The sequence below is a fragment of the Alosa pseudoharengus genome, unplaced genomic scaffold (genome assembly GCF_046254945.1).
Source record: "Alosa pseudoharengus isolate Yale_2024_CS ecotype anadromous, Long Island Sound unplaced genomic scaffold, YU_APseudo_1.1 YU_APseudo_1.1_scf_4, whole genome shotgun sequence".
NCBI classification, from domain to species: Eukaryota; Metazoa; Chordata; class Actinopteri; order Clupeiformes; family Clupeidae; genus Alosa; species Alosa pseudoharengus.
The window spans coordinates 38,110,725-38,134,001 of NW_027468774.1; the positions used below are offsets into that span (position 1 = coordinate 38,110,725).

The 23,277-nt window shown below is 43.7% G+C and overlaps 1 protein-coding gene across 3 annotated transcripts in view; it reads right to left on the reverse strand.

The window, feature by feature from the left end:
- Nucleotides 1-23,277, reverse strand: part of abat (4-aminobutyrate aminotransferase) — a 32,224-nt gene that overhangs the window by 5,012 nt on the left and 3,935 nt on the right. For all 3 annotated transcript variants that reach the window (XM_076266192.1, XM_076266193.1, XM_076266191.1), the window contains exons 2-14: nucleotides 18,606-18,778; nucleotides 17,400-17,497; nucleotides 16,912-16,941; nucleotides 13,859-13,976; nucleotides 6,565-6,614; nucleotides 5,857-5,937; nucleotides 5,239-5,331; nucleotides 4,679-4,741; nucleotides 4,407-4,470; nucleotides 3,995-4,143; nucleotides 2,197-2,334; nucleotides 1,238-1,405; nucleotides 729-875 (exon numbers count right to left, since the gene is read on the reverse strand). In XM_076266192.1, coding sequence (XP_076122307.1) covers nucleotides 729-875; nucleotides 1,238-1,405; nucleotides 2,197-2,334; nucleotides 3,995-4,143; nucleotides 4,407-4,470; nucleotides 4,679-4,741; nucleotides 5,239-5,331; nucleotides 5,857-5,937; nucleotides 6,565-6,614; nucleotides 13,859-13,976; nucleotides 16,912-16,941; nucleotides 17,400-17,497; nucleotides 18,606-18,675 — 1,269 coding nt within the window. In that variant the 5' untranslated portion in view covers nucleotides 18,676-18,778. The remainder of the gene's footprint in view (nucleotides 1-728; nucleotides 876-1,237; nucleotides 1,406-2,196; nucleotides 2,335-3,994; nucleotides 4,144-4,406; nucleotides 4,471-4,678; nucleotides 4,742-5,238; nucleotides 5,332-5,856; nucleotides 5,938-6,564; nucleotides 6,615-13,858; nucleotides 13,977-16,911; nucleotides 16,942-17,399; nucleotides 17,498-18,605; nucleotides 18,779-23,277) is intronic.

Consider the following 23,277-nt stretch of genomic DNA (forward strand, 5'->3'; position numbering starts at 1 on the left):
CACGCAGTGTAAAATTATAAACTTATTCAATTACATCTACTATTTACTGAACTGTGATTGCTAATACCAAAAAACAATGTAAACTGTAAGTGATAATGTGTCTGCCAGTCTTTCATTGAAAAAAAAAAAAAAAATATATATATATATATATATATATACATATATATATATAAATATGGTATTTTTTACTGCTCCAAAATATATCATTTGTCTAATGCTTTTGTTGCCATATTAGAAGCCAACTTTACACAAAGAAAAAGTAAGATTCCGGTGCGTAGAGAGCAAACAACATAATAATATGAAAAATGTAAATCAGGAGCACTAAAACCTGGTCATTACTCATTTTTGTTATTCATTACTCATATACTAGTTATTATCAAGAGACATCTGGTCTCCGAGCCTCAACTTAATGGCCCCCACTCAATGTAATGGAACTTTCTGTGGTGTTTAATAATTGCGAAACTCCCACGCTGTTTCTATATTTTTAATGTTTATTAATATGAGCTGTCCCGGTTTAAAAATAATAAATTGCAAATGATAAATTACTGTAGCAGGTGGCATCCTAATTTTAATCTTTCAAGATGTGCTTTTAAAATATGAATATTTCTGTAGTACATTTTTGCTTACTTTGCTTGTTTCCACCCGTGTCTTACATGGACTTGCCTAATATGCAGTGTAACCACAGTGGGCGTGGAAACATGAAGCCGTCTGTGGTTGTGGACGCATACCTGCAGTGCATAGAGTCCCTGGAGCAGGGTCTTCCCCGAGCGCGTCACCTCCTCCAGGAGGCTCTCCCGCTGGATCACGTTGAGAACCTCAGCCAGGAACAGGTTCTTGGAAGGGTCTCCCATCCACGTGTTGAAGATTCTGTAGGCCTTTTGGAGTGACATAACAAACACAATCACACTGGGCAAACAAAACCCCTTTCTGCATTCACTGAGACTCCCTTTGTTGTCCGGTTAGATAACCCATCCTGTGAAATTACATTAAAAAAAGCGCACAGACTATGAGCTAACACTAGATGGCACCAGTGTCCACCAGAGCAGAAGCTTGTGTAACTAGGCTTTGACACTCATAACAACATCTACAGCCCTCACACTACAGATGATGTACACCCTCTGTTATTGTCATAACATAACGACTTCCATCCACTTATGATGAAAGGCCACATATAATTCTTACGACCAAAAAATAAAGGCACAAATGAAAGGCATATAATTCTCGAACACAGACCCACCTTGTCGGCCTGCAGTTCGTCTTTGTGGTAGTAGCCTCCCGTGAGCATCTTCTTGCTGAAGGAGACAATTTCAGCAGGGTCGTCCATGCCCCAGTGCTCGTGGGCCCAAAACTTCCCCGTGGCTCCACCGCCTGTTTGAACCTCATCCACATGAAAGGCAGCGCCATGCTGGAAACACACACACACACACACACGCGCACGCACGCATGCACAGATGCACGCACACACACCGAAACACACACACACACACACGTCAAACACGTCAAAGGTGTGACACAGAAGCGAGGACCTTGATTGACATGGTTTTAAGAACTACCGGTTCCACATATGAGCTTCAAAATATCAACAGAAGAAACTCCTGTTTATATGACTCCCTGGCAGAGGATACATCTAATATTTCTGAAATGATAAAATTTGATTTCCTTTTCCTCAAGTTGGTCTCTGGCTGCAGCAGAGGGGAAACATTTACTGAAATGCTCAGAATTGATTGCTTTCCATTTTTTTTTTACTTCTCAGAATAAATTAGCTTCTCTTCCAGGTTGGATTTTTCCTTATTATTTTATGAGATTTATTAAGAAACATCAAAAGATGATTTTGTTACCCTCGTTTTAAAAATTTTACCAGGGGTGCCAATAAATATATAAGGTGCTGTAGCTTCATCTACCACACATGAGATGGCAGTCCACACAGGGTGTCCATACAGACAAGATCTAATCTTCCCGTCCTCTGGCATATTTCACTTGACAGCGCTTAACAGCATGTTATTTCTACAGCAACACCATCTGCTATATTAATGGCTTCAGCTCTCCAGAAACATTAAACAGCCATCAAACACCCAGCTTGTCTTGTGTGTATATGTGTATGTGTGTGTGTGCGTGTGTGTGTGTAGAGATATCACTCCTGGACAGTGTGGCATGCTGACAGTTGCAGCTGGGTGACTGTGAATTTGTGTGTCTCACCTTGGTCGCAATGTTCCTCAGCTTGATAAAGAAGTCGGCAGAGGCGTGGTTGTCCCCCCCCTCCGCCTGGATGGGCTCGATCACAATGCCAGCCACTGGCTTACCCTTCTTTTTCCACTTCTCAATCAGGTCCTCCACCTACACACACACACACACACACACAGACACACACACACACAAACACACAGGTTTTGAGACTCCACTTCATTTAGTGAGGTAAAGGCTCATTTTGGGTTGACAAGTTTTTATAAGGATTACGGTAATATGAGATGACAAGCATGGCAGCGATTGAATAGTTTAATTGGATTTAGACTGATAAGGTTTAGCAATTATCTGTATGCCAGGTGACTAACGCTGAACTCTGGCACTGTGTGCAGGGGAGAGGTTTTATACATTGACTGATGGCCAAAAGGCTGCAGTCCCTCATGACTAGAGTAGCAATGAACTGACACAAAAAAATATTATTGGGACTGAGAGGACACTGTGACCCTTACGACAAAGGCCATAGACTACGGTTTATTTGAAATCATGGCAAGATTAAAGAGTGAACACTGTCCTAGCCTGAGGTTAGGAGATAAGAACCGCAGAGCCTGGGGAATCGGCCTTTGGAACACCAACGGAAAAACGATAATGATTCCAACTTCTGCCTTTTATAAGCGATTATACAACTTTTCTGCGTGTAGTGCACAGAGCTGAAAGGTATCCATGCTGGCAGCACTCTAGCCTCGGAATCGGACAAATCTCAGAGCTCATTTCTTTTACTCCCCATCCATCCTTCTGCCCCCTTCTCCCATTCAAACTGATTTATACCTGGCAGAAAATTACCAGACCAATCACAATGGTCTATGTGATATGGGACAGGCTTTGTACAATGACAGACCACAGAACACTGTTGAGGCACATAACCAATGGCTGCTGTCAGTATTGGGGGATGTTGTATTTTCTTCATAGATCACATCAGATAAACGTTAATGTTCCCGGGAGGGAAATTTGTTTTGGGCATCAGTACCCCTCACAGCTATAGTACACATACATTAGTGCAACATCGTAAGACTCGAAGGAGACTTACAGACAAATAAGTCTGCAGAATGATTTTTATTCAGAAGAGTTATTGACGGGAGAAAGGAGAGCTTTTAGCGGTTGCTTTTGAATCTGCTTGAACTCTATAACGTCTCCCTGAGGGTAAACCTTCATATTTGGAATGGAGGATTTGGGAAGGGCCAACTAGAATATTGTGTGCCCCGGTTTACTACTGTCTCAAAGATAGATGGAAGGGATGGGTAGTCTTTCCTTCACCTTCAAAACTTCACAGTTTTCACAAGTTTCACTATTTTTGATTTACACTGAACAGTGAGAGTGCCAAATCAGACTGCCATCTAATCAAACGCTCTAACACTGTGTTACAGAAAAATGTCCTTATCTTTGTACTCACGCCAGACAATCTAAGTCTTCAGAGAAAGTGCAGTCTTTGAGCCAGTTAGGCACATTGAAAATCCACATGCACATTCCATTTTAATAGATTACCTTCTTATAAGAAGTCACCTATTCAATTGCTCTGACACCAATGACTACTGGTTCATTTGTACATACTACATAGAAGAACAAACAATTGCACAATTGTAGAACAACTGGACCTTCACTAACAATATTTATTTGTTTGACCTCAAACAGGATTGGGTAAAAGTTGAATGTACCAACTTAAGTTTAACTTACCCGCTGAAAATTAAAAACGCACTAATAGGGTCCAGACGACTTCATCAATTGATAACTGGTCTAAGGTTAGCAAGGCAGCACTGACCTCCTCCAAACAGCGAGCTTCCTCCTGGGCGTTCTCCCGGACAAACTCATCCAGCGGGTATTTCAGTTTCGGGAAGGGTGCAATGGGCCAGTCGAAGGACGGAATGTCCAGCTTGTGAATGGCTTTGGAGTGTGTGGTAGCAAGGCAACCTTAAAAATAAACAAATAAATAAATAGTATAAAACTTGTAGCACTGATGGATCAGGATAACACTAATGCAGAGGAACACGCTTGGACACTAACAAATCAAATTGTATAAACTTGCTAGTTAGAATTCATGACATTAATGATTCAATCTATGAAGCTTTGTGCCACAAGCATTGATCAGACACACACCGTGTGCTTTCAGAATAACATGCAGTAATAGTACAAGTACTTATGACAGAATGTGTTGAGGTGCTGCTGGAACCTACCCAGAGTTCTCCCATGAAATCCTCCCATAAAGGAGAGGATACTCAAATCTGGACAGCCTGGGCTCTGTGTGGGGGAGAGGAAAACTGCTTAGTCATGGTCAGCACAAGGACAAGAGAGAGAGAACACGTTTTTATTTTATCAGATCTTTCAAAAGAGAGGTGTGTGTGTGTGTGTGTGTGTGTGTGTGTGTGTGTGTGTGTGTGTGTGTGTGTGTGTGTGTGTGTGTGTGTGTGTATGTGTGTGAGTGTGTGTTCAATGACAGGTAGTTTACCTGATTGACCATGCAGGACGTCACCTCCTCATCAGATGGGATGTTGTGTCCTCTCTCTTTGTTCTGGAGAAAACAGACAAACAGAAGATAAACATCGTCTAGGTGTATGCACATTAATCAAGAAGAGTAAATGTGCCAGGAGGCCATTTTACATCTGCGGTCTCTGGATTAATGTTGAGGGGTCATCTTAAATGGTTGCTTAATGGTTCCATAACCGTCCATAACCATCCGTAATTTTTCCGTAAACAAGCTTTTTTTTTTGGTCCATCAAACACAGAATGCTGCAGTAGGAAACCTCAGTCAGTTACATTATGAAGATGCGAAAAACACAGAAAATCAAACCTGTTCCGAAAACGTTTTTTGGCAGGCGACAGTTTTGGTGTGCAAATGTGACACTATGTGACATAACGTGATGTGTTGCATGTATTTTTTAATCGTCGTAACAATTTTGCACAAAGAATACAGACCCGGAGTGCATGGGCCTTGAATCTATGGCTTCCTGTCAGGGAGTGCTTTGAGTGGCATGCTGAGGTGGGTGTTGCTTGGTTTGTTCCACTCACCCTGTACCAGATGAACATGGCCTTGTAGGCATTCTCATTGGAGCAGGAGCCACACGCCATCGTCTGCACACGGGACATACCACTGGGAGCAACCTGGAGAGGATACAGGGCATCAGAAACACACACTCTGGTGGTGGACACACACACACACACACACACACAGAGCAACAAGCAAACTCATACACACTACACATATTGTCACAAAAGAACCATCATATAGACTGACAGTAGACACACACTAAAAGCAGGAGTTCTATTATCATGGTAAAGAAGTGCAGAGCCTTGAGGAGGCTGAAGGGGACAGTTTTATAACCAGCGTGCACACATCCTGTTCCAAGAGGGGAAAAGTGCCCTGGCCTCATACTTGGAATACCTAAAGACAGTTCTGTTGTATTGCACCAGAGCTCTCCACTCTCTCCCACTCCTACCCGCCGGCCCTTCTACTCGCCAAGGGCATGGGGACTAAAGTTCAACTCACAAACTTTACAAACGACAATTCCCCAGTGTGAGGCCTTTCATCCTCTCAGAGTGGAAAAAGGGGAGTCATTAAAAATTCAGACTGGGTGTTCGTGAGGAATACAACAGGGAAAACACTAGGAGAAAATGAAAGACACTCACGGACAGAAGACTCTCATTCAGTTTCTCTGCAAAGTTCTCAGGTGGCAGGATACCAAGAGCTGGCCGGTTGATAAATGAACTCTGGGGGTAAAAAAAAACAGAAATAAGTACAGCCTGCGGGCCCTGAACTACTCTCCTTAAATGCAATCCTCTCCAACAGCATTAACTGCATCCCAACAGTGATATTGCGTATAATATACACCGATGTTGTGCTATTGTAAAATATTCCACAATAAGAGAGAAACCTGGCGCAATGTTATTACAGTCCACAATGAGACTGCAAGCATGGTTTGGAAGATTGCTTGCCAACACCCCCCCACCCCCCGACACACACACACTTTTAACAGCCTCAACTAGAACATAACCTCTTACAGGCAGGATACACCAAGTGCACAACCGAAGTGTTCCAGTAGCGGAGCGGGAAAAATATTTTTTTTGCAAATGTAACACGTCTGGTGTAGCCAGTTCTATTAATTACAGCGGAAGCTAACTGTTGTGGCATACGCTCCGGAGAATGGGACGCATCAGTTACGTCACGTGTCTCGTGTAGCCTGCCTGTTCAAGGTCTCATCCAGCTCTGCTCCATCTGGCCTCTCCTCTCCTCCCCTTATCTCCTCAGATTGTCCAGCTCCCGCCGGATGGTGGCTGAAATTGGATGTCACGCTCAAACTATAATATGCCCGCCGATTGGCCAGAATGATGACTTACCAAATTGTGTGGGTTAGCCATGACTTTCATGAGGGCAGGATGATTGTAACCTGAAACGATAAAACCAAACCATCAAAATCACATCTGCGATAATGAGAGGCAACATCCCTGAATATGAATATCAGAAACCTAATAATTTGCAGATCTACTAAAGAATAAAAACACACACACAGACACACACACACACACACACACACACACACACACACACGCACACAACACTTCATTATTACTTCATCACATTACATTTAGCAGACACTTCTTGACCAAAGTTACTTACATATGTCACAGTGTTTCACATACATTGACTTATTTGTGGCGGCCCACCACAATATCAACATTGACCACCACACAATGATTTTCCAGGTTGTACTAAATTGTGCTTAAATCTGGTTAGCACCATAACCATGCTGCGCTAATTTGCTAAACACTGTTGCACAACTGGTTCTACCACATTCGGGTCCGAGTGCCCACAGGGACCTGTGTTCGAGTCCAATCCCGATCCGGGTCATTTCTCAATCCTACCCCATCTCTCTCTCCCGCTCCCTGTCCGCTTCATCACTGTCCTATCAGTAAAGGCAAAAAAGCCCCAAAATATACTTGTATGTATGTATGTATGTATGTATGTATGTATGTATGTATGTATGTATGTATGTGTACAAACACTGTATGTAACTACGGTATGAGATACACTGTTCAAGCTGACAGCTCTTAGGCATATGTGATAGAAGGCATATGTGGTCACTGGTCAGAGATATCCATCTTAAAGGCAGAGGCAGACAGATGCTATCTCTTTCCATCAAGGTGCAGGTTACATGTCGTCACCCGTCGCAGTACCTATCGTTAACAGCAGGGGGCGCCTTTGAGGCAGTGAGTGAAACTGACAGAGGCTGGTCTCTTGAGATATCAGTGGCAGGAATTTCAGCTGATATCTGCTGAGATACACGCACGCACGTACGCACACGCTGAACTGGACGTGCATTCATAAGTGTTTGCATGCACACACACAGGCAAACACACACACAAATACACACACACTGAACCGGACACACATTCACATGTGTGTGCACACACACACACAAACAGGAAACTAAGGAATGACAGGTTCCTAGACAGATTTACTAATAATACACTCAACTTGACCATCAACTCTCACAAGTGAATATCCCTTTTCACTGACTATGCAACATCAAGTGTATCAAATGCCCACTAGGAGCATATCTTCATACATGTAAACAGACCTTGAGGCTTAGAAAACTGCATGTACAAATAAGACACCTAATAGCGTTCTCTCAACATTTCTCTCTTTAAATATGTAAATATGTACACAGATAGACCTATGTGTGTGTATGAATAGAGATTGAGAGAAAGCAAGAGATGAACCCATATACTATATGTTCCTTATAAACAGAGGTTAATGAAGGTTAAGGCTACACAGTCATTTTTTTTGCGTCTGTGTATTTCATTGCAGTGCAATACACATATTAGACTGTATCCATTTCAGTCAGGCAACATTTTCAGTCCCTTTAGCAATGCTAAATTCCACAAACCCTATCGGAAAAGACAAACAGAGAGGAAGTGCCAGAAATGAGCTAATCTAGGACACCCCACCATCTGCAGATCTCCCACGGCTCTCTCGCTGTTGATCTATTCAGCAAGCGAGAACGTCTAGAACGCGATCCAAGAGCCTCCTATCAGAGAACAACCCCCTAAATTCACTGACCTCGCATGAACCCAGCTGCTCGGCCACTTAAGGTGGAGCCACTCTGTGGGACTCGAGTCTACATTCACAAACTCCCTCCGTGAGCTGACATGACACCTTAAAGATCAGCTCAGTGTGACTTGCAAATTGGGGGGGTGAGTGTCCCAGGACAATAAAATGATGTAATGGCAGGGCTTCAATGTCTACTGTAGAGAAAGAGAGAAAATAGCTCACTGCAGTGTGCAGTCAGTAGCCAACAAATCCAAGAGAATGAGAAGTCAAGTGTGTATCTTGAAGTAGAAAAAATAGGTCACTATTGACACTGTACTGTATTCTCAGTGCTGAGCTCTACATGGGAGACGGAAGTGATGGGTGATTGTGTGTGTTGTGATGTTGTGTGGACTCTGGTAGCTGGAGTTGTGAGGATGAAAAGGAGGCTGCTGGATCCTGCAGAGACTCCCTGCACATCACCCAGCTCTAGACCACTGCCACACACACACACACACACACTGACACACACACACACAAAGACACACACACACACTAACACACAAAGACACACACACACACACACACTGAGGGATGCCTGCAAGGTCTCTTTCTCTCAAGCTAACCCTCTTTCTGGTAAGGCTGAACACGCAACATGCATATGGTGGGATACACTGCAGGGTGTGTGTGTCTTTGCCTGGGTGTATGAGTGTTTGCGTGTGTATGAGTGTGTGTGTGTGTGTGTGTGTGTGTGTGTGTGTGTGTGTGTGTGTGTGTGTGTGTGTGTGTGTGTGTATGTATGAGTGTGTGTGTGTAAGTGTGTGTGAGTGAGTGTGTGTGTGTGTGTATGTGTGTGTGTGTCTCTCTTAACACGCTAGGCTCCATTCTCCTCAGTTGAGTAACCATGGCAGTGTCGCAGTGTTGCTCTGCAGCGGGGGCATGGGGGAGGGGAACTGCCACTGCCAATCCTTCCTTCAGTCTTCACCCCAACACACACACACACACACACACACACACACACACAAAGCACTTCACCCTTACCCCACGAAATACAGTACTCTACTTTCTCTCTCTCTCTCACTCTCACTCACACACACACACACACACACACACACACACACACACACAAACACACAAACACACTTTTTCTCCCATCCACAATCCAAAGTGTGCATTGTGGAAGATACGTCCATCTGTTCCTAAATGTCTTGTTTATATTATGATGAAATGAATGGTGAATAATCCATATAATCCTTACACCAATTCTGAATGTCATACAAATTAAATCTAATCACTGCAGATCACTATTAGTGATCTTTACACTTACGGGTAGAGAAGGTGTTATGTGTATTTCCCATCTGTTTGTGTACCAGACCGGTGAAATACAATGTGGTTATACTCATTACACTGCAGAATTACCCCTTTCCTATATCTGGGACATGTTCAAGCTCTTCTCCACCCTCCATGAGAAGGTGAAATCATCAGTTTAGAAACTTATGTTTGTAATCCAAAGTGATTACAATTTTAAGTTATGACAGAAAATGTTTTCCTGGCTTTATGTTTATGTTCTGAGCAAGTGTTTAGCAGGTGCTTATGTTTTGATCAAGTGCTCCTGTACTTTGTGACTCTTCACATGCTGAACCTGTGTCCTGTAACCACCTTGATCAGAGATCATCTAAAAAAAGGAGATTCCAATCTTCAGGTGAAAAAGTGTTATGGTCGTTGTGAGGTCTGGACTTTTGCACCGTAAATTGTTTTTTTTTACAGAATCGTATGGGAGAAGTGGCTAAGTACTAGCCTAGAAATCTAGACGCGCCCATAGCGGCAGCGAATTACATTTGCTGCCAGGGCTAGTCTAGCAACTCTCCGTTGGCTTGTGAGCTCCAGAAATCGAAACATAATCAGGCCAATGAAATCGTGTATAGAGTCGTTAGGTGGGCTTAACATAATGATTGATGGCAGAGTTGCAACGGTTTGGCTTGAATTCCCTGCTACTTGAAAACAAATAAGATGGATGTTGCTGCTGGCGAACAGTGTGACACGAGTTAAGCTTTTATTAAAGTTGGCAAACGTTTGAACTAGCCAACTAGCTCCGCTGGTGGGAAACGCATGGGACTCATAGCGCTGCCGCTGTCCTATTGCATGCAGAGGGAATTTGAAAGACAACTGATTATCCCGCCCCTCGGACTGAGCACTGCAAACGGTGAGTGTCCAGACCCTACATTTTAATGTGGGTCTGGCTCGTCAGGCTAGCTAAGAACTCCTATTCTGTTAAGCCACTGGGGTTCCTTTCAATGACCGTACCTCTGTCTACCATCTATCCCTAAAACAAATAAAAAGACATTGTTTTGTGAGACAAGGGACAGTCCTACTCCATTTGAGTTAATATGAATTGTTTATCCTAAGCTAAACTTAGGAAAATGTTCTGTGTTGGTGTCGGAGAGTTGATATGATTGGTTCAGAGTGACACATGTGACCCAAGCTAAAGCTAGTAAGCTTACGTTTTTGTTCACGGGAAACGTGCTAAGGGACTGTTCGTTATTTATTGAAGGGGCCACCGTAGGGATTTTGAGAGCTTCAGTCAAAAGTTGCATGACCCTCCCTTGCCTGCTAGAAATTTTTCAATGACCCTCCGACAGAATTGTCAAAAAAGACATGACCCTCCCCCGTGCCAATTGTCGCTGTCTTCCGCCTGCACTGCTTTGCGCCATGAAGACACACTGTGAAAACGTTCTTAAATCAATCTCTCCCGGGAGCTTGCATGCTACCGGTCCTTCCTTTTCAAATGTGTTGCACCTGTTTGCACAATTTCACAAATAAACATATGTGATTAATAATGTGACAAATAATCCCTGTGCACAGGGACCGAAACAAAGCATGCCAACTTTTTCTGTGTTTATCACGTATTTTAACTCTTCCCCCGCTGTCTTGCCGTTTTAATATCCCGTAGAATATCCCATATTTTAATATTCTCATAACATTATCCCTGCCATCAGGCCTGTATCTCTGTGTTGCCCTGTTGCTACCCCCTCGCCCTTCCAACGAAACAGATGTCTTCAATTCATCGTTTTCCTTGCTTGAAGGCAAACTTAGAGTGATGTTAACCTATTTAAGTTTAACACCGTGATTGTCGTGAGCACGATTCATTGGCGCTTGCATAGTGTTCGGCCGTCTACGTGCGCACCTGCCTACCATCAGCTACTAGAGAAAGAATTTCCTCTGTTTGTATGTTCACTCCAAGTTGGCCTACCATAACTTACCAACTCTGCACTGTAGACCATAAACTGGCTGTTTATATTTTTCTGTGAAATAACCAAATGTTTTTGTTCAACTTTATGAAGCAGAATTACGCACTATAGGCTACTTTGTAACACATTTTTGTTTGCGCTGGAGAGAGAATGACAGCGATTAACAAATTGCACTTGTTGCTGTTTACCAATAAATACTATATATTTTTGCAAACAACAAAAACAGAAAGGATGGAGACAGCAAAGCTAGAGATTGGGCAGGAAAAAGGTCAATTAGTAGATATGCTTGTCAAAACGTTAGGAGCTGGATGTGGATGAATGAAGCACAAGTATGCTTTACTAATGTTAAGCATGCACACTGTTTAACGTTACACGGTATACCAAAAGTAAGCCAAAGGTAAATGCAGCCTTTTTAGGGCTGTGTAAAGTTGACCAAATTACTGCAATATAGGCTGTTAGGCGTGAATAAAGTAGGCTGCTTTGTTGCTACAACTGCAACCCTTCCGACGTTAATGGGGACGAATGTTGACATTTTCCCGTATTTTGGGTGAGAAACCCGGGGCATCTCCCTTATTTTTAATGTTCAATGTTGACAGCTATATAACGAAAGAGAACGTAATATGTCCCCAGAAATCACATTCCTTCTAGAACCTTTCCTAGTGCCTAGATGTCCCTCAGTCTCCATTGAGTCTCTACGAACGCCGCAGCGTGAGGCCTTTATCTTGCTACTCTGCAAGAAAGAAGGAAATGAGGGGTAAACGTAGTGTGCAGAGGGATGCCCGAAGTGTGAAGACTGAGACTGAGAGCTACATGGAAAAATATGCACCAAACAGTCCACATTGAGATGTTGCCGTTTTCATGATTACAAAAGTTGGGTGACCCCCCCTCCTAGACTAAAAAAAGTTGGGTGACCCTCCCCTCAACAAAGAATAAAAAGACATGACCCTCCCCTATTTTCCTCCGGTGGTCCATTTCATAAATACCGAACGGTCCCTAAGTTTCTATCTTTTCCTATAAGAACATCTGTGGCCTTCAGATAGAGTATACTCTTATGCAATGGCACCATAGTAACCAAATTAAAGTGAATTGAATAGCATCAGATTTTGGAGAATTTTTGTGAAGATCTCACACACAGCCCCCCCCCACACACACACACACACATCATGCACTGTGGCAGGATGGACTGCATTAAATAGAAGAGCGGTGTGAATATGAGACATGATTGAATAAAAGTTCATTAGCTGGCCACTGCGGCTGACTCGTCAGCGCCGGAGGGGGCCTTCGGTGTGCCATGCCGAGCGAGACCATGCAGACAGGCAGAGACAGTCTGGCCGGGGAGATTGGTCATTTAAGCTCTCCTCTGTCACCTCAGGTCCCCTGTGTCAGTCTGTGTCAGACCTTGACTGACTTGCCCTGTGGTGTGTGTGTGTGTGTGTGTGTGTGTGTGTGTGTGTGTGTGTCTGCGTGTGAATGTTTTTGAGGCATAGACAGCCTTGAAACGGAATGACTAAACACAGGCTGCCTTCCCCGAAGCTCTCACTTGAATTTAGTCAACAGGACTCGCATGCCCCTACATGCACGCACGCACGCACACACGCACAGCCTTTTAGCAGTAGTGTGTGGGCATGCAAACCAGCTGCCTTTTTGGGTTCTTTCTCACACAGTCATTGTGTCTGTAGACAGGCTGAAAGCCGAAAATGACTTCAGACTAAAAAAACAAAAACAAAACACTGACCCAAACCTTCTCACTCGATAAATAGCTCTAAAATCACTTACATTGACCAAAGCTGTTTATTTGCGTGAGATGATCTAGTAGCTTCCCAAAAATTTGACATTGAACAGCTCACCAATAGGCCTACTAGAGGCAGTGCAGTCAGGAACGGGCTGGCCCAGACAATCAGAATGATTAGCCGTGCTAGACCACAGGCCAGGGTTGTTTTTCCATGGGGGCACTGGTGGCAGAGGCAATGGTCTCCTGAGAGAGATTTAATGATGTGTGAGTCTGCCGTACTGCCCTTCACTTTGATCTCTGCCAAGGAGAGTCAATTTATGTGCTGTTGGCACATCACCTGCACGTGGACTTCAACACTCGCATTTATAGACCATTCAGAAGTAATGGGGTGTGTGCACACAAAGGTTTACTTGGCAGGGAATGAGTTGGTGTGTGTGTGTGTGTGTGTGTGCGTAAGACTGTGAATGTGTGTTTGTTTGTCTGAGAATGGGTTGGTGTGTGTGTGTGTGTGTTTGTAGATTATGGTTATGGTTATGATTATTGTATTTAGCAGACGCCTTTGTCCAAAGCGACTTACAATAATCTAATGTGCGTCTGTGTGTCATATTCTGTGTGTCGACGCACCAATGGGGATGGAGGAGATCTGAGTGTAGACGTCCAGCATGCGGTTCCCGTCCACGTCCACCAGGTAGTTCCCGCGGCTCTCATCATAGTTGCAGAAGAAGTGGACCGCCCCAACATTCTGCAGAAGCACACAGAAGCAAACAGAATCTCAGTAATTCAGAAGCCCAACATACAACTCGTCCCCATGTAAGCCAGTCAATCCCTGTCACTCTCTCCTCCTTCATGACTGGAATTATGATTAGTGTGTGACCTGCATGATAAATCACTGCTGGTGTTTCACCGTGCAGGCAGAAATCCCATGTGCCAGCCAACTCCGGCCCTGTTACGGGTAAGATCCGCTACAGAGTCGTTTCCTCTCTAGTCTCTGCTCTGCCCTACTCAGGTCTTAGCAGTACATTTTACAAGGCAGGAAATGTTGCTGTATGTGTCGGTATGGTTCTTTGTGAGAGTATGAGGTGAGTGAGTGTATGAATGTATTCTTCCATGCACCAGGAGTAGCACTTTAAATTTTGTTGTGACAATGTTTTACAATGACAAATAAATGATTCTGATTATGCTAAATGGCAACCTTGCCAATGAATAATAAATAGTTTTTTTTTTATAATTCAATGGCTTAAGTCAAATCATGTTATGGAAATGAAACTGCATGTTAATCACGCCAGAGAGCCCGCTCACTAGGGGCTTACTAGATACCAGGTTCATATGACATTAAAACATTTGCCTGCATTTATTCCACTAAGGAAGCTGGAGAAAACACAACTCAAAGCTACTTATTTGTATAAAGTAAATAGACAACCCCTATATCTGTCCTTCAAAGACCAAGTCAGGGCAATGCTGTTTTTAAGGAGCACCCAGAAGACCCAAGAGTGCAGCATAAACAGCCACCCAGAACATTAGACTTACATGCTAGCATACTGTAGCATGTTGAGCCAACTCTCATCAAATTCAATTAGCACGAGAGAGAAGGAATAAGGACAACAATCCTGTTTCCTGAGGGCACGAGTCTTCACTGCAACACTCTGCAACCGTTCTGCAATGACGTCTCAAGGCTCTCCACCCCCCCCCCCCCCCCCACAAGCACAAAGCAACAGTCGAACTCAGGGACATAAATGAAAGCCTTCCTGCTATTCAGCCTGCTCACCAGGCACCAAATAACACAATCACTAGCCGTGTCCAGATATTAATGGATCATGTGTAGCATGGCAAATCGCTACGTTAAGGCTTGCCTACTGACCAGAGCTCCCCCCCACATCCACACACACACACACATACAGAGAGAAGAGAGAGAGAGAGAGAGAGAGAGATAGAACACACAAAACATCAAAACATCTTTCTACTCCCCGTATAAAACTGGAAGGGAGGCGGTGAGAGAGGAGAGGAGAGGAGAGAAGAGGACAGGAAAAGAGAGGAGAGGAAAAGAGAGGAGAGGAGGGGAGAGGAGAGGAGGGGAGAGGGGAGGGGAAGGGAAGGGAAAGGAGAGGAGAGGAGAGAAGAGGAGAGGAAAAGAGAGGAGGAGAGGAGGGGAGAGGAGAGGGGAGGGGAGGGGAGAGGAGAGGTGCTTATGTAACGTGGGGCAGGAGGGGCAGGGGGAGCACAGGAGGAGCACAAAGAAGCGATCGGCGGGAGTAGAGCCCGCCCGCCTGTCACAAGCCATCAGGCTCTCGGGTCAACGTGGCCGGGCGGTCGGTCGGCTGACTGAGGTCGGACTTCTGTGTGGAGCACCCCGGGCATCTCATCTTTCAGGAGCAGAATCGAAAACAAAGTGAACCAGTGGTGTACTCAAAAGATGCATTGACTGGCTGACTGACTGAAAGCATTCTCGTCTACCTCACATGGAAGAGGATGCTGTGAAGAGGAGGCATCAAAATCAGGTGCTATGAACCAAGGTCAGCCTAAAGGGCTTGATGGTAGAACTATCAATGGTATGAAGCTTTTTATGGATAACATTCAGACATCTCCCTATCAGTGGATGCGGCATCAGACGGTTCCATAGCAATAAAAATGCCTTATGATAAACATCACAAGTCATTCCATACTCCACTGAAATGTCTTGGTCATGTGAATTTCACACTGCAAAAGATATTCAGCACCATCTGCATGCAGGTGGCATTCCGAGTTTTAAACGGTTGAGTTCACTGGGTCATAGGAGTGTGACTTGATGAGAGTTGCCACACTGGTCTGCCACATTGAGGCTTGTGGTCAGGACAGAGGATGTGTCCCTGGCCACTTCAGCGATGTAACGAGAGAAGGAAGTCTATTATCTACCCTTGTCAGATACGCAAGCTCTTAGAAAAGGCTGCAATCTAGAACCCTTTAGGCGGTTTTCGGTTAGTCTCTAAGGAAGCTCTTTATAGATTTATTAAGCCCCTTCGGTTCTAATCTGCTGATTCTCATTCCGTCAGCTTTTTTGGCAGCTATCGTTGACTATGCATTTAGAACCTATTCTAGTACATCTTCAAAAGGTTCCTTACAGACTAAATATTTAATATGAAAAACGGTTCTACACATTCAGATTTTAAAAAGACCTAACTATTACCATTGCAGTGTATGGCTGTACATGAAGCCCTGTCTATGTTCTTGCAGGCTTGTATGCAAGATGCTCAGTCCTGTTGGGGCGGGGGAGGGGGGGGAGGGGGGGTTATGCCTGTGTGCATCAGAGCAGAGCTTGTCTACACACAGGGACCCCTAGTCTCTGCCAAAGCATGCATCTTCAGCGAACTCTCGCTCGCTCGCTCTGCCAGCCAGTCATCCAGCTACCCACCCACACAAGGCATGCTGCATTACCCATTACCCAAGACACAGCGATCACATGACATGGGAATGGCTGCCATTTTAGAGGACATCGGGAGAATCATTCTCTGTCAAAGCCCATAGTGGCCTTTAATTGGGAGGTTGAATATGGAATTGGCTTTGTTACGTAATACTGCCATGAGCGCATCGAGAAAGATATACAAGATGACAATATGGAAGGAGAATTGTTTAAAGAGCATAGTCATTGAATATAAGAGTGGCATTAGTATTACATCATAGGAAAACAATCACATGTTTCTTACCTGAATCTCTCCCAGCTGTTTCAGCAGTTCCTGTGAAAGGAAGAAGAATAGCATGTCACTCATTAGTAAACAAACAAATGAGTTACTCAGACTACTTAAGGGCTTATGCACAGATACTTGGCATCTATTGTGTAGGTTGGTTAATGTCCTATTCATAAGGAAGAACACACATTAGCAAATCTATTGTACAGAGAACTCTGCATTGGTGTACCAAATATAGCAAAGTACTAATATAGTGAAACGCCTGGGGTACTCGATCAGCAGCTGATCAAAACATGATCGCAGCATTTCTTCAAGCACAAACAGCGGCATCACGCCAAAACTCCGTTCCGCCTACACAAACCACATCAAACGGATAAACTGCATAAATAGAGCATTCACCAAGCCGATGTTTCATTCACAGGCTGAGGAGCTGACAGCAGAGGTGAGGCAAACAGACGTTACGTCGGCATCCCATTACGCTAGAGAACTAAGGCAGAGTTGCAAACCTTGGACCTCGGTCCTGGGACTTCAGTCTTCATTGAGGGAGCATCGTACTCAAAGTCCACCACCGACTTTGTGGCTGTTTTGCTGACATATCTGCAGCCTAGGAGGGGAGATGGGAAATTCAGTGATATCCATGAGTATAGGGCAAGATGCATTCTTGAATGTTTACACTGAGCTTTTATATGGGTTGCTCATGCAAAACACGATTCTGATTACTGATGCTCACAATGCCACTATTTAAAACCACACGAGAAGCAGGAATGTAAGCACAATATACAATATGTTAACTATGTAATATTTGTACATGTATTTGTACATTACATTCAATAGGTTTCAGCCAATAACCGATAATATCAATGGCATGATGTACACAATTGTACACTACAAATATTAGTGAATAATTTTTAGACCGGACCATTTTACTTGTAATGCTGTGTGATAGCATTCTGATACACAAAAGGCAATGAAGGATCTAGGAGATTAGCCGTATATTAGAAGTATGTTTATGAAAGGTTATGTGCAGGCATTGACCAGGGTGCCATTGGGACACAGAAGAGCACATAACTGGATGGAACCGGACAACTGTTGATGATTAATATGCCATGAACTTGGCACTGAACTCACTTCTGTGTAAGCATAGAGGAGTAAATGCTGCCCTTATACAACTGTCGCTATGCACAAGACAACGCCAAAAGTCTGAACTTTAACAATTTAAGTATGCCATTACACAGATTTTAAATATAATTAGCCTACAAATAAGGATGAACTAAGGTATTCTATTAAACTCAATTATAACAATTATAAACAAAGGTATTTGGACTGTACAAAGGTAATAAACAAAAGGTAAAGACTGGTATTTTGTGCCCATATTCTGAATTAATTTCTTCACGGGCCAGTCATAGCAATACTCATAGGAATAAAAAAAAAAAGTGAAAATAAATAAAACAAATAATAATAATAAAAAAAACAATTTCATTGCATTTGATTTGACCAACAAGTGACACAATTCAAAATCTACACACCAACAAAACACTAAAAAGTAATGTTAAACTGACTGTATTATAAAAAAATACAGATATATGAACAACCTACACTGACGTAGATAGATAGATAGATAGATACTTTATTGATCCCCAAGGGGAAATTCAAGTCTAGACCTTGATCTCACAGACCGCTTGATACTCTGTCCTGGGCTGCAGCTGACTCACCTGGTGCACTGAGGCGCAGATTGTGTTGGAGGGACAAAGCCAGTTGACGGCTCAGCAGCGACGAAGCCATGTGGGAGAGTGTCTGGGCAAAGGAACCGGAACAGAGAACCGTACTGAACCGCACCAGACGCAGGGAGGATGGTTCTTAATCGCAGTAGCTGCCTTCACTTCACCTGAGGGGGAGCAATACACAGACAGCAGGTTTGGGTTGTGTACTGCTCTGTTGCGGCACGCTTAGACAGAGATAGGTGACTGTTTGACTGGCGCGTTTATGCTCTCGAGGTCGTCCAATCTTTTCAAAGGCCTGCCCTTTGCATCGTCTAGCTGTACCTGTTAGCAACACATGACTCAGCAAGTTAACTCAGCTACATGCCATCTGTATGTAAGGGTCAATAAAATCAATAAAATGATTGCCCTTGATGTGTGTAATGCATTACAAATATTATTTTGGTATAGTCTCTCATAATATAAGTCATTAATGGATTGTCTTTGCTTTGGGTACTTTGCTACAGCAGTCAACCACAAATTAGGTAGTGGTCCAAGTTTTGCTTTTCTGCATGATTATTTAAGCTGGCTACAGTATCCATTGTCTTTAGGGGCAGACAAATGGCCGATCCCAAATGCTGTTGCAGATGATGGGCAAAGGTGAGGGGGCAGAGCCTAAATAAATATGCTGGGCTATAGTTCAGATAGGGCAGGCATCAGGACTGGTATCGGGACTGCACTGGGATAAACGCATAGGACTGGCACTATCTGCCAACTCATCTGGTAGCCGTGTAATAGCATTTCAAGAGGTGAGTCCGTTTTGCTTGGCATGAATGGGTTACCCTCTGTGGTCATAGATATATACACTAGATGTCGCCTTCTGCTTCTCAGCATGCGTCAACACCGCCGCCATCTTTGTACAGGGATCTGAATCGCTAAACTAGTTCTCCTGTATTGTCAGCGTTACCTATTTAGCGACGTTTGGCCATCCCCAGCGATAGAAAACCTTTTTAGCGATTAGCGACAAATTTGGGAACTTCTCACAATGATGGCAGATCGGCTTCTTTGTTGTTGAAACGTAAGAAAATCACCTTTCTCATGGCTTTGTCATTTATGAATTCAGCTACATCTCGTTTGCCCATGGCACTGACCCATGATTATAAAAGTAACGACTGGCGTAGCCTATGTAGTAGCAGAGGTAAATGTTCTACAGATCTACAGCAACTTCTGGTGAGATTACAACTTACATGAGTAAACGAGACGAGGGGTATGTGGCCTCAACCAGAGCCTGTCTACGAAGAGCCTGTTTACTTTCGTTGTATCGAACCTGGTTGCAGTTTACTCATTGTTCCTCTAGGGGCCGCCGCTAGCTAGTGCAGAATGAATGGCAGTCTATGGGGCTAGACGGGTAAAATGTATCTTTATTATCGTCTTAAGCTTAGTTTTCTGTAGACTCAACCATAAATACATGCCTGTCAGTTGGAACAACCCAAAAAATTAGATAATTGCTTGAGATTTTGACGATTTATGGTGATTTTATTTTCGCTAGATCTTTGCCCAGATTGACGCTAATGCATTATAGAGGAGTGGATCACTGAAGCAAGATGGCGTCTCGATTGACGCATTCGTTCCAATGAACAGCAGTAGTCAAGGCGACATCTAGTGTATATATCTATGCTCTGTGGTAAGCAGAGCCTATTCCTCTCAATCAGTCTTTCACATGCAGCAGAGATTAGGACTTAAAGGCAAACTGTGGCCGAGTTTGGGTGTGAAGGTAAATCGAATTTGGCTCTCAGCAACAGAGATATCTGAGGGAAAACAGGTTGGATTTCGCAATCCTCTATCAACCACACAGAGGAAGGGGAACACCACTTGTTTTGCCTAACCTTCAAGTCTCAATCATGTTGAACTTTGACCGTGGCGCACTGTAAATCATAGGTATTTTCAAAAATCTTTGGGACATGACCTCAACCAAGAGCAACCTATCAGCGAGCACAACGCATTCCGTGTGCAACATTATCCCCTTAACATTTGCCCATGTTTGTATTTCTACTATGAAAACTACCAACAACAGGTCACCAACTACACTGGCATTCTGCAGTCATTTCCTGGGTTCCTCCTTCCCTGTGTAGGGTGTCCCGGAGAGGCCAATCTGCCACCTGCACTGATCATAATTACAGCATGTTGCTCTGGGGTGCTCCGTCCCCCTCTATGAATGACCTGGTTTCCCCTATCCTCTCGGGCTAGGCAATAAATCAGACCAGACGTCCACCGCACAGGATTGTGGGACAGGGACTCCGTCTGCCTGGGCTGAGCCATGATGCGAGGATACTGCTGGGAGTTTTCTGGGTGGGGGGGGGGGCAGTCAACGACAGCTACTGACTGACTAATGCAGCCCCTGGGCATTGCTTAGTCCTTCACACTTGCTAAGGCAATCACGTTCACACACACACACACACACACACACACACACACACACACACACAGCTGGTGCATGGAATAATTAGGCTAAATGGTCTGCCTCAACTCATTCTCCCACAGGGAAACTCTCTGTCACCTGCATCCACTGACTGGTGTTTAGGTCATTAGCACACACACAGACACACACAAACATATACACACACACACACACTAGACACAGACACACACAAACATACACATATACACACACACACACACACACACAAATGTGTATGTTTGTGCCATTTGTCCAGCTGACCTTGTTACGGTTGGGATATCTGAAGGACCATTATAATTTCCACCACCATAAAGGGTTAACGTTGGTCATCAGTCACAAATGCACAAAGCAAGTAGGACACTTGGATTTTCTTCTTATCTGTATTTCTTCCCCTTTTATTCTCATTCTTTTGTAATCACCACAGTCTCGTCTTTCCCACTCTCCCTCTCACCTACACAAGTACACAATCTCTCTCTCCCTCTCTCTCTCTCTCTCTCTCTCACACACACACTCACACTATTCTCTTCTTTGTGACTCCATCATTCTTATTCAATGTCTATCTCTCTCTCTCTCTCTCTTCCTCAGCCCCTAACTCCCCTATCTCTCCGCTCCCAATTGGGGTTCAGTTACATAACTGTAGGTTCAGCCCAAGCAAGAAAATTCCAGACGACGATCCGAGTCTTCATTAAGAACGAGTCGCATAAACCCACCCCCCACCCAGACAACAAAACCTCAACTGGATGGAACTGGTTCTCAAAAGGAGCCGTTACACAAGCCTGCATCCAACATGCCCTGGGAGGATGCTGCTGATGCGGCTGCTACCTGCAGAAGTGGGTTAAACTGGATGGCTTCCCTGGGGAAATACTCAGAGCCCGTTATGAATAATGTCATGTGCATTAAAAGTCTCTTCGTACGTAGCTAAGGATGCAACAATAACATCAAATGACTAAATGTATATTGTGTTTTACATTTAAACTGTGGAGAATTAAATTACTTTAGTTTTTAGTATGCAGATGCTGTTGTTAAAACAACTCATGCACTGCAAACGACAGCAGTCTCACACTAAACATATCCTCACTTGAACTGTTTGAGAGAAAACAGTCAGAAACTGCCTCTCGCCCCACTGAGCAGTGAAGGAAACAGCAGTTTACTGTTTTCCCTCAGCGCTCAACGATTAATGTTACAAAACTTGGAAGCGGCTACTCGTTATTCATCTGGGGTCCGCACCTCCCTACCCAGGCCCTGGGATCGCTTCAATGCCAACAGTGATCCGCTGTGCAATGTTGCACAACACAGACATGCCACTACAGCAGCATCAACATCTCTCAAGATAGACAGAGGTTTGTGCCTCCCGCTCCTCACACAAAGATCAAATACTATAAAATAGAATAAATAACATAATTCCAGTAAAACCCCTGAAACAACTTCTATCTCTGTGTTCTGTTCAGTGCAGATAGCTATACACAGCCTGCTGTGTGGCCATTTTGAAAGTGTTTTAAATGCTAATTACTTCAGTATTACGCAACATGTTTGGCATGCATTGGTACTGGGATAAGTAAGAGCAGAACTTCAAAGAAGCAACAAAATCCACTGTTTAGAAAATAGAACAGAATTCATGAGAAACTGGGTGATTAAGCAATGATTATGAAGATGTGGTTTAAATTGTAACAATGCCAGCGATACATCCTAACTCCACTTCATCTGTTTAACCTTGGTTTACACTGTTCTGTACTAACCACACCTTCCATAACATGTCATAATATGGCATATTCTCACTACATAATCCTTTACAATGACTGTTCTGACAACCTAAATCCACGGAGTAGAAATGATTAGCACTGTGTTGTTGTACAAGGAATACAACCGTTCCCGGGAACTGAAGTCTGCTCACATCCTGTTACACTAATGATAAGTGAAGGCATTTGCCTTGAACAGTAACAATGCACACTGCAGTGCACACAATTGTCATAACTGGCCTTGTACAAAGGAGTGAGAGGCTATCAACATCATTAACGCTGATCTTCACAAACAAACCCCTTTATTTAGAAGATCATTTCCATTAACTTGTCTTAGCATACTATGGAGAATTCAATGATATATTAGACACATTGCAGGATTTCAAAAGATTCTGTATGTTCAAAAGGAGAGGTTAGACTAAAGTTACATGCAATTTTGATGTCAAGGGATACTTCAAATAATGTTATCATTAACAGTGATTCAATTTTCCTC